We start from the raw sequence: 12,273 nt of genomic DNA, 5'->3' as shown, positions 1-12,273 counted from the left end.
TCACAGCCCTGGCTCAGGAAGCTCCCACATCTGGGCTCCTGGAAGAGTAGTCGCTCTTCTCTTTTTCTCTTCACCTACAATTTGGTGAGCAAGGGGCATGTTTCAGCTTTATTTGTGTTATTGCTCTTTTACCCCACCATTAGGCGGGTCTCAAGTTTTTGTCCTGTGACCAGGAAGAGTGAAATATGCAGGCAAGTGGAGGGTGAGTGAGATAAAGAGGAGCTTTACTGAGCAATAGAATAGCTCAGAGACCCACAGTGGGTAACTTCTTTCTACAGCCAGGGCGTCCTGATGAGTGTTTAGCTCTGAGCAGAGAGGAGGCCCTGGGGTGCGTGACCCCTCCCTCCTGGCAGGTTATTCGATCATCACCACAGCTCTCAGTAGAGAGGAGGCCCTGGAGTGGGTTGCTGCTCTCTGCAGGAAAGTCATCTCATCATCTCTACAGCTCTCAGCAGAGAAAAGGACCCGGAGTGGGTTGCTTGTCTCTACAGGAAAATCATCCCAACAGTGGGTAGTTCCTCTCTGCCACTGGTCTTCCTAATGTTCTCCCTGAGTCTGGGGTTTTTTTGACATCAGACAGGAGAAAGTACGCACTCATTGGGTCATAGGTGGCCATGAGCAGGCACAGAAAAGGCAACACATGTTCCCACTCTGGTCCATAGGACTGGTGGCCCAGCCCACGGGCTTCATGCCCTCCTTGATCAGAAGGTGGAGCTTCACCAGTGACCCTCACCTTCCTGTCCAGGATTCTGTCTGCCTCCCACCACCAACCATGGAGTCCAGGTCACTTGTACCAAGGAGCATCCAAAGACCAGTGCTGATCAGTCCGCAACACCCCTCAGCCTCCCTCCTACACTCATCAAGGCCCAAAGTCCAGAGGGTTCAAGACAGCAGTGGGATGGTGCATCAGCACTGACCCGAGTGTGCACAGACCCGCCTGGGCTGTGACAGCATCTGGGCTTGACCACAACCACACTCCAAAATTAGAGCAGGTGCCATGAGAGATGAGGCAGTGAGAGCGGACACCCCCAAGCTGCAGGAGAAGGGGGGATCTCCTGGACCCTCGAGAGTACTGGGGGACCTCATTTGGTAACTGTGACCTGGACAGCTTCAGTTGCATCTTTGGAGCTACTGCCCTGCCAACTCAGGAGGACCAGGACTCCCTCTTGTCCCAGGCTCCCATCAGCTCTGAAGTGTACGCAGCCTTGGCTGTGCCCTTTCTCTGTGTTTCCCTGCAGAAGTGACAGGTGAGAAGCAGGTACACAGCAGCTCTGGCCAACCCCGCACAAACAAACCCAATGCTCCTGGGTGTGGTTTAACCAGCCCCAACTGCACTATCATCCAGGAGCTTGCAGGCTAACAGCAGGCAGTGAGCAGTGAAGTAGAGGCTGTGGTGGAGACTCCAGACCTGGGACAAGGTTCCATTTTGCCATGAGAGGGTTTGGGTGGCACAGCTGGCTGCCTCAGGGAAATGGAGCACAGGCCTGCCTCATGACCCAGTCAACGGGGGTGCCTCCAGGAGTGGTTCATGGTTCCCAGGCCCAGCAATCGGGCTGGTCACCCCTATGGGGGGCGGATCTCGGAAACACAGCATGGGGTGGATCTGCATAGAACCTCCCTTCAAGACCTGGGAGCTTGACACTGTTAGCAGGATGGGCACAGTGGCCAGATAGCTGGCCAGGTCCTTGAAACAGGTGCCATTTCTGCTTCTCACCCTGGCCCCCTAATGGATGGCCCCAGCTATGCCTTCTGGGCCTGGCATCCGCACATCTTGTGCGAGCGTGGCACCACCCCATTCCTATCTTCTCCTTGGGGCCCCTCTCTGCCCGTCCCTTCGCGCCTGACCGAGCTGCTCCCCTTGGGTAAAAAAGTAAGAAAAAAACTGATGACTGAAGAGAAGTAAAGAATGGGTGGAGATCATCTGTATGCCTGTTTTCCCAGCGCTTTGGGAGGCCAAGGTCAGTGGATCACTCAAAGCCAGGATCTTGAGACCAGGCTGATCAACATGGAAAAACCCCATCTCTATTAAAAATACAAAAATCAGCCAGTCTTGGTGGAACGTGCCTGCAGTCCCAGCTATTTGAGTGGTTGAGGCACAAGAATCACTTGAGCCCTGAAGGAAAGGATTGCAATGAGCCCAGATTGCACCACCGCACTCCAGCCTAAATGACAAACTGAGATATTGTCTCCAAAACAAAACAAAGAACAAGAATGGGTGGGAAATACTTAAAATGATCAAATTTTATTTGGTTGCTTTGATGTTCTACAGCTGAAACTCAATCACAGACAAAGTAGTATTTCATTATTTTTCCATCAGTAACTCAATAACTAGATATTTCTGGTGGATAAATTGCTACAACAGGTTAAAAGTTTTCATTCAGGTGCTCTTTATTTCTGATATTCCTTGGTAACCATCCTTGCAGGGATAACATTCTCATCACTGTAGAACTTTAGCTTCTCTTTCCGACTCTGTAGGACACGGGTCCCTGAAGTTCTCATTCATGTCACCTCAATATTTTCCTCCAGCCTTGCCCCCTGCTGTTATGTTTTTTTCCCTCACACTGAGCACTTCCCTGTGCTTCCTTTAAGTTGCATGTGGCCTGGACACAGTCACTCATGCCAGTAATCCCAGCACTTTAGGAAGCTGAGGCAGGAGGATCCCATAAGCCCAGCGGAGGCAGGAGGATCCCAGAGCAACACAGAGAAACCCTGTCTCAAATTGTCTTTAATAAAAATTTTGGAATTATTAAAAAATGAAATAAATAAGAAAAGAGAAAAATAGTTTGCACCTACATAGTAGATTTTAGTGTCCAAGTGCCTGGAAGAGAACTTTGGATTTCTCTACCCCACTGGGCACGCCTTCCCTAGCAGCAAAGATGGAGCTCCAGTTCCTCAGACGGTGATGAGCCACAGGAAGGGCAGGGGGTGGGGCCAATGAAGATCCTCTTGGGCTGCCTGACTTCCCTCAGTGTACACATCAGCTCAGCCCGAAGTGGGGTGAAGATCTCCCAAATGACACGAACCAAGGAATTCAAACTCTCCTCAGGGGCAGGATATGTCTCCAGGCTTAACTTGCTCAGCCCACGGGTGTGGCACAACAGGTCCTTCAGGGCGTCAATAGACATGCAATTTCTGCCAAAGTAGAAGGTGGTGAGCTGGGAGCAGTGGCTCAGGCCAGGCAGGACGGCACTGAGTTGGGAGTAGTGGATCTGACAGCCCTCCAACACGAGGGTCTCAAGAGAGGCAGCAATTTTCTCTAGCAGAGCTCCTAGGGGTTCAAGACTGATGCGGAACAGCAGCACGTAGCTGAGATTCAGATGCTTTAGGTAACCGAGGCTTGGGAACTGGGAGAGACACTTCACATCCTCTTCCAATAGGTTGCCACAAGTTAATTCCAAGTTCTACAAGGGGTTCTGGAGGCACCTGTGGAGATCAAGAAGTTAGTTCTGGGCAATGGTACCAGTTAGATGAAGGTAGTGGGGAATAACCTCAAGGAAAATACCTGCTTCAACCAAACACAAGTTTGTTGCCACCATCTGATGATGGTCCTCATGCAAGTTGCTGCATCATGAGGACCCTGATCGTTCAGGGGCTGTCCCATTTTAGCCTCAGCCCTTTCACCATGGCTTGTGTGATTGGCTCAAGGCCATGAAATCTCTAAAGCCTTTTTTTTTCATCTTTTAGCAGAAAACTTCATCTCTGGGCCACAGGTACCCGGTGGGAGATGTGCACAAAGAACTCAACTGAGCAAGGTCTAGGGACATCAGCTAGGGCTACATGTCAGCAGGGGCTCCCTGACATGCCTGCATCTGCAAACCAACTGTCACTTTTTACCACTCTCATGCCTACTCCCTCACCTCCATCCCCGAAGCACACATTTCCCATGTCAATTACCTTTCCTGGAGTTCAAAACAACCTTTTACAAACAGGGAATTAGAGACAGGATCCTTCGTGATCACTAAGCTGGTGAGGACAGACCTTCTATTGTGAAATGGACAGGTTTGATGTGCTTTCCCTCCTTTCATACCCTCCTCTATTATCTCTTTGACATCATATCAACTTGAAACACACTTTGTAACAGGAAATTCACACGTGCACCCCCAATAGAGCTGAAACCCCCACTAACTAGCTTGTACATGATGTCCCTCTCTAGCTTCTACCCCAGGTGACCCCTCTGCCCTTATTGCAGTGATCCTGTGATAGCCACTCCAGGACATGGAACACTGAATGGGACAATGTGTTGACATTCTGGTGTCCCCTTCACTGTGACGTTGCCACTGGCTGGCACACAGTACATGCCTTCTAGTGTTTGCTGTAACAGAACAAGTCTGTGCTGTGGTCTGCATACAAAGTGCACAATCCTTTCTCACCTGATCAGCTGTTCCAGGTGCCCACTGAAGAAGGTGATCAATTTTATTTTAAGCAACTGGAGGTGTTCCAGCCTGAGGAACACAGAGCTGAATTTGGCGACTAACCATCCCTGGAGTTCATTATCTGACGTGTAATGATGGCACCTGGAGAAAACAAGTTTGCCAAGAGTCTTCATCTCCTTCAGGTAACAACGAAGCTTTCTTATCAGATGTGGCCAGCACGTGTTGTGAATTTCTAGCTCCTCAATACTATTCAGGTATATTATTTTCTTTTTTTTATTATACTTTAAGTTTTAGGGTACATGTGCACATTATTTTCAATGACTTTCTGAGATATTTAATTGACATTAGATAATTGACCAGCTTACTACAGCACAGGTGTACTAAACTTCTCCTTTGGTAAACCCACTGAAAGAGGTATCTCAGGCATTCATCCTGGGGTATTTCCTTGAGGCAGATGTCTATGAACACCTTTAAGGGCTGGTGCTCTCCCGTCCTTGGACAGTCCTCTGCTGTCTGCCTCTTACTCATGGCCTCTGGGAAGCAGGACAGGGCCCAGGCTCCAGGCCATATGGCCCAGAAATTCTCATCAACATCCCACAAATCCAGCACTTGAAGTTTCCACCTCCTATGGATAAAGTAAGGGAGAGGCTCAGAATTTAGAAGGACCCATCCCTGACCTTTGCTTTCATTCTCATCCCATAAATCAGTTGCTCCTGTCCTCAGTGCTCCCTGTTCTCTTTGTCTTTTCTCAATCCCTTTTCCCTTTGGATTCTGACTGGTCCCCACTTCTATTCCCTTTACCTTCCCCTGAGTAAAAGCCGGTTTCTGTTCCCACAGTGGACCCTGTATGGTGAGCAGTCCTTTCTCTGAGGATCTGGACAATGGCCAAAGCCTCCCTGAGCTTCCTCGCCAACACCATCAGAAGACTCTGGGCCACACTTGGGTTACTTCTCTGCCTGACCCTGCTGTTCTTTCTCTGGACACCTAAGCCCTATCTATCAGCCCTCCTGGGTCACCTCACCTGGGGCGATCCTTCTGTGTAAGCAGCATATGAAGCCCTTCCAGCAATGCTTTCAACGGCTCCAGATGAAGCGTCTTCATCAGCGATCCCAGAGGGAGGCATGTGAAAGGCCAGGCCTGCACCATCACCATCAGAGTCTGGAAGTGTCTCCTGCTGAAGGCCTCCATGAAGAGTGGGAGATAGAGTACCCTGGGCAGCTCCTCCACAGCAGAGATGGCCAAGGCCTGGTCTCTTAGCAGGCTCTGCCCTGCCAGCTCCAGGAGTCTCGGTGGGGCCTGGATGCTCATCCTGATGGATCTTCAAGAAAAATCTCTAGAAGACAAATCCAGGGAAAATGTATCACTCTCAGGGCAAACACAATCACCTCATCTTCCCCTAGGACCAATATCATTGCTCTGGTAGAGGTAGAAAAATTACCACTTTACCCCAATTCCACTGTGCTTGGTGGCCTCACATCTATACTTCTGCTTCTGCTGGCACCAGGAAGAATATCTTCCAAACACCAAGGAGGGAGGGGTCAAAGAGACCATTGACCCATTAATTTTCATCCTTCACTCCACTGAATCCCAGAACCACTGGACAGTGCCACTGAGGATCCTGAAATCCAAGCTCTACCTCTTTGAGGAAAAATTTCTTGTCACTTACCACCCTAAAGCATTCAGAATGAGTGTCCCGTGGGCCCAGACAGCCTCCATTCTCAGTTTACACCATGAACATGCTGGGGGAACACTAAAGGGATTCCCTAAAATCGATGCCATTATTTTTTATTTTGAAAATTTTCTACCAGAAATGGACCAGGTGCTGTGGCTCATGTCTGTAATCCCAACACTGCTGGACACCAAGGCAGGCAGATCACTTGAGGTCAGGAGTTCAAGAACAGCCTGGCCTACATAATGAAACCATGTCTCTACTAAATATACAAAAATTAAGAATCATTTGACTCCAGAAGGCAGAGGTTGCAGTGAGCCGACATCGTACCACTGCACTCCAGCCTGGGTGACAGAGTTGGACTCTGACTCAAAAATAAACAAATTGATAAATTAATTAATTTAAATATTAGCCAGATGTGGTCATGCATGACTGTAATCCTAGCTACTCTGGAGGCAGAGGAAGGAGAATCACTTGAAGCCCAGAGGCAGAGTTTCCAGGGAGCCCAGCTCAGGGCCCTGCACTCCAGTCTGGGTGACACACTCAGAGTACATCACAGAGAAAAACAAACTAATTCACTGGAACTGTAAAAGTGGTGTGATGGTATTCCACAGCATTTGGAAGGTATGTATAGAAATGCTAACTGTAGCTGGGCGTGCTGGCTCACTCCTGTAATCCCAGCACTTTGGGAGTCTGAGGTGGGCAGATCTCCTGAGGTCAGGAGTTTGAGTCCAGCGTGGCCAACATGACAAAACCCCGTGTCTACTAAAAATACAAAAATTAGCTGGGCATGGTGGTGAGTGCCTGTAATCCAAGCTACTCAGGAGGCTGAAGCAGGAGAATCACATGTAACTAGGAGGCAGAAATTTCAGTGAGCCAAACCACACCATGGCACTCCAGCCTGGGCAACAATAGGGAAACTCCATCTCAAAAAGAAAATTAACCAGAAACTGTAAAAGTGCTACCACGCTATTCTAGAGCACTGTTTCAAGCTTCGATTTTTTTTCTAAATGCAATTTTGTCTTTATTTCAAAAAGGTTGATTGTGCTTTTCTTTACGTCATTTCAGAATTCTTGTTGGGAGCCATTATGTGACGAGAGGAAGACTGAGCTGTTGTGGCCACATTTCTGGCCTCGAGCCGCAGTCAGCTTCTCCACGTAGAACCCGGCAGTAGGAGACTTAGAATCGAATCTCTTCTCCCTCCCTCCTCCTGTTTTTGGCTTTTGGAGAAACCTTATCATCCAACACAATGGCCAGCAGCATTACCAACAAGATGGATCCTCACTCCATGAACTCCCGTGTGTTCATTGGGAATCTCAACGCTCTTGTTGTCAAGAAATCGGATGTGGAGGTGATCTTTCCCAAGTATGGCAAAATTGCGGGCTGCTCTGTTCATAAGGGCTTTGCCTTCGTTCAATATGATAAGGAGAAAAATGCCCGGGCTGCTGTAGCAGGAGAGGATGGCAGAATGATTGCTGACCAGGTTGTAGATATTAACCTGGCTGCAGAGCCAAAAGTGAACCGAGGAAACGCAGGTGTGAAACGATCAGCAGCGGAGATGTACGGCTCCTCTTTTGACTTGGACTATGGCTTTCAACGGCATTATTATGATGGGATGTACAGTTTCCCAGCACGTGTACCTCCTCCTCCTCCCATTGCTCTGGCTGTAGCGCCCTCGAAACGTCAGTGTGTATCAGGAAATACCTCACGAAGGGGCAAAAGTGGCTTCAATTCTAAGAATGGAAAGCGGGGATCTTCCAAGTCTGCAAAGCTGAAAGGAGATGACCTTCAGGCCATTAAGCAGGAGTTGACCCAGATAAAACAGAAAGTGGATTCTCTCCTGGAAAACCTGGAAAAAATTGAAAAGGAACAGAGCAAACAAGAGGTAGAGGTGAAAAATGCTAAGTCAGAAGAGGAGCAGAGCAGTAGCTCCATGAAGAACGATGAGACTCATGTGAAGATGGAGTCTGAGGGGGGTGCAGAAGACTCTGCTGAGGAGGGGGACCCACTGGATGATGATGATAATGAAGATCAGGGGGACAACAAGCTGGAGTTGATCAACAATAATGAAAAAGAGGCTGAGGAAGGAGAGGATAACAGAGACAGCACCAATGGCCAGGATGACTCTTAAGCACATAGTGGGGTTGAGAAATCTTATCCCATTGTTTCTTTACCTAGGAGCTTGTCTAACAACAAATTTTTCACCAGATCCTCTCCCTTAGTATCTTCAGCACATGCTTACTGTTCTCCCCATCCTTGTCCTTCCCACATTCATTAATTCATATTGCCCTGCGCCTAGTCCCATTTTCACTTCCCTTGACACCCCTAGTAGTTTTCCTAAGTCTTACCCTGTAATTTTTGCTTTTAATTTTGACACCTCTTTACGACTTAACAGTAAAAAGGACGTATGGTTTTTATCAACTGTCTCCAAAATAATTTCTTTTTTTGCAGGGAATACGGTTCTTTTCTTTCATACATAAGTTCAGTAGTTGCTTCCCTAACTGCAAAGGCAATCTCATTGAGTTGAGTAGCTCCTGATAGCAGCTTGGAGTTAGAAGTATGTGTGTTACACCCCATATTAGTGTGCTGTGTGGGGCAGTTCAACAAAAATCTAACAATGTATTTTTGTGAATGAGAGTTGGCAGGCATGTCAAATGCATCCTCAGAAACATAATTGGTGTTATAGTCTTCAAATGTGTTTTCTAAAGTTGATACTGTGGGTTCTTTTTGTGAACAGCTTGATGTTTGGGACCTTTTCTCTCAAAATAAACAAGTCCTTATTAAACCAGCAATTTAAAGAAAAAAAATTCTTGGTGGGAGCAGTGACCCATGCCTGTAACTACGACACTTTGGGAGGCCAAGGCGGGAGGATCATTTGAGCCCAGGGGTTCGAGACCAACCTGGGCAACATGGCAAAACCCTATCTCTACAAAACATTTGTTTTGAGGGGCGGGGTGGAGGCTCACTCTGTTACCCAGGCTGGAATGGAGTGGCACAATCTCAGCTCACTCCAACCTCTGCCTCCCAGGCTCAAGCTATTCTCATGCCTCAGCCTGCTGAGTAGCTGGGATTATAGCCACCCACCACCATGAGCAGCTCATTTTCATATTTTTGATAGAGATGGCAGTTCACCATGTTGGCCAGGCTGGTCTCAAACTCCTAACCTCAAGTGATCCACCTGCTTTGGCCTCCCAAAGGGCTGGGATTACACCAGTGAGCCACCAATGCCCTGCCTCTTTTTTAAAAAATGAGATGGGCATGGTTGAAGGGGAGCAGCCTCTCCATACCTGTGGGTATATCGCATCAGGTGGGACGACAGACTGTGAAAAGAAATAAGACACAGAGACAAAGTATGGAGAAAGAACAGGGGGCCCAGGGGACCGGCGCTCAGCATAAAACGTGAGCAAAGGAATCTGTGTCACAAATAAGTTCAAGGGAAGGTACTCTGCTTGGATGTGCGTGTAGGCCAGATGTATGCTTCCCTCCACCCAAACATCTCAGTGGAGTAAAGAATAAAAGAGCAGCATTGCTGCCAACATGTCTCACCTCCCAACACAGGACAGTTTGTCTCCTATCTCAGAATAGAACAAATCTACAATTGGGTTTTATACCAAGACATTCCATTCCCAGGGACAGGCAGGAGACAGAGGCCTTCCTCTTACCTCAACTGCAAGAGGCCTTCCTCTTTTACTAATACTCCTCAGCACAGACCCTTCACGGGAGTTGGGCTGGGGATGGTCAGGTCTCTCCCATCCCAAGAGGCCATATCTCAGGCTATCACATGGGGAGAAACCTTAGACAATACCCAGCTTTCCAGGGCAGAGTTCCCTGTGGCTTTCCACAGTGCATTGTGCCCCTGGTTTATCAAGAATGGAGAATGGCGATGATTTTACCAAGCATATTGCCTGTATACATATTGTTAACAAGGCACATCCTGCACTGCCCTAGATCCCTTAAACCTTGATTCCATGCAACACGTGTTTTTGTGAGCTCAAGGTTGGGGCAAAGTTACAGATTAATAGCATCTCAGGGCAAAGCAATTCTTCAGGGTACAGGTCAAAATGGAGTTTCTTATGTCTTCCTTTTCTACATAGACACAGTAACAGTCTGATCTCTCTTTCTTTTCCCTACACATGGTGGCATGCATCTGTAGTCCCAGCTACTTGGGTGGCTGAGGTGGGAGAATCCCTTGAACCCAGAAGATTGATGCTGCAGTGAGCCATGCTCACACCAGTGCTGTACTCCAGCCTGGGCAGCAGAGTCAGACTGTCGAAAAAAAAAAAGATCTTAATCAAACAGTTTAAAAAGTGCAATTAATTGTAATCAGTAGGCAGATCCCAAATTCCCCAAAAAAGGAGAGAAAGAGAGTTTAGAAGGCTCTACATGCTAGCGTCCCATTCAGACTGTTTAATCCTACCATTGTGGTTTTGTAAGAAAAACAGTCTTAAAGATTTCCAATAATTCTCACTATGGTCATAAATTATCCTGGCTGTCATTTTCCCATCAACTTAAAAAGGCACGCGAGAGGCCGGGCATGGTGGCTCATACCTGTAATCCCAGCAATTTGGGAAGCCGAGGCAGGTGGATCACCTGAGATCAGGAGTTTGAGACCAGCCTGGCCAACATGGAGAAACTCCATTTCTACTAAAAATACAAAAAATAGCCGGGCATGGTGGTAGGCACCTGTATTCTCAAGTACTTGGGAGGCTGAGGCAGGAAAAACAGTTGAACCCGAGAGGTGGAGGTTGCATTGAGCCAAGATAGCACCTTTGCACTCCAGCCTGGCCACACAGCAAGATTCCATCTCCAAAAAATACTACTAATAGTAATTATAACAGCATATCCATTCACTCTCCAAAGTGTCCGGGACTGGACAATTAATTGTGAGGCCCTCTTCTCTAGCACCCTACGCTATAGCATATATGTGGATTAAAATAAATACACATAAAAATGCAAGTATATATTCTATATACTTTCCATATACTTATATTATATAAGGTCACATGCAAATTCAAGGCTAGGTCAAAGAGTAGAGTGGCAATATATGGAAAGGGGAGTGGAAGTGAATAATGGTAATAAAAGGAAACAGATAGATATAGATATAGATATGAATAGGTAGACATACACATATATAGCTGCAAGAAAGGGGGTTGTCATGGACCAATGATGACAGTGAGCCGTGTAAAAAGGCTAAAATTCTTGTGATTGTGTTTCCATTTTCAGGATGAGTTGTAGCTTACCTTTTTAGAAAGGCTGATGATGCAGTCATAGCAAATAAGTGTTTATAAAATGTGTTTCCTTTCTGGGGCAATTCTGGAGAAATCTCTAATGGTATGAGAATTCAGTTTACTGGGCAGGTTATCACACAGATAAAATTTTACAGATCCAATGACACTAGCATTAACTTCATTATCCTTGGTATTCTATAAAGGTTGAGTGAACAAATGGTATCTTTAAACTAAAATTAGCTAAACTGACAAAGAAATCTGGATTATTATTATTTATCTTTGAGATAGAGTCTCTGTTGCCCAGGCTGGAGTACAGTGGTGCTACCTTGGCTCACTGCAACCTCTGCCTCCCGGGTTCAAGGGGTTCTCCTGCCTCAGCCACCTAAGTAGCTGGGATTACAGGCACACACCACCACACCCAGCTAATTTTATTATTTTTGGCAGAAGTGGGGTTTCACCATGTTGGCCAGGTTGGTCTTGAACCCCTGACATCGGGATCTGCCTGCCTCAGCCTCCTAAAGTGCTGGGATTATAGGCATGAGCCACCACACCTGGCTGAATCTTTTTTTCTTTTCTCAAAGATGGTGTCATAGTATTGGGTTCTATGCACTTAGGAGAGTGAGCCCATCATTCAGTAACAATATGAATTAATACTGCAAGACCTTGATGCAGAATTTCAAAGACTATTTCCAGTAGGTGAAGGAGGCTTTCAGTGATGCTTAGATCTTCCTGCCCTAGCATTTGGAGATTGCATCCTTTAGAAATGACACCAAGGGAAATCTGCGCATGAGCAGCAATGGACGGGACCGTACCAGATGACTGAAACTTAAAGATACCCTAGGAAAAGTCTTCCCTAGAAGCAGACATCATCACCTGGCAGACAGCTTTTCCAAGACAATGGAACAAGACTCCATTTGATCTTCTTCCATTGACTGAGACTTGGTTTTGTTTTGTATTAACACAAAATTCTCAAACCTGTATTTTATATTGTTAGGTACTTTCA

General features: G+C 47.0%; 1 protein-coding gene and 1 pseudogene across 1 annotated transcript; one reads left to right on the top strand and one right to left on the bottom strand.

The window, feature by feature from the left end:
- Positions 1-2,344: 2,344 nt before the first annotated feature.
- On the bottom strand, positions 2,345-5,681 carry LOC129143338 (PRAME family member 2-like; annotated as a pseudogene).
- A 1,595-nt stretch (positions 5,682-7,276) lies between these two features.
- Positions 7,277-8,411, top strand: LOC129143339 (heterogeneous nuclear ribonucleoprotein C-like 2). Its single transcript, XM_054679391.2, has one exon. It carries the CDS (start codon positions 7,292-7,294, stop codon positions 8,171-8,173), a length of 882 nt encoding a protein of 293 aa, XP_054535366.1. The 5' UTR covers positions 7,277-7,291; the 3' UTR covers positions 8,174-8,411.
- Positions 8,412-12,273: the final 3,862 nt, after the last annotated feature.

Source organism: Pan troglodytes, chromosome 1 (assembly GCF_028858775.2).
Source record: "Pan troglodytes isolate AG18354 chromosome 1, NHGRI_mPanTro3-v2.0_pri, whole genome shotgun sequence".
Taxonomy (NCBI): domain Eukaryota; kingdom Metazoa; phylum Chordata; class Mammalia; order Primates; family Hominidae; genus Pan; species Pan troglodytes.
Note: the sequence above shows the minus strand (reverse complement) of the source record. Positions and strands in the feature narration are given on the sequence as shown.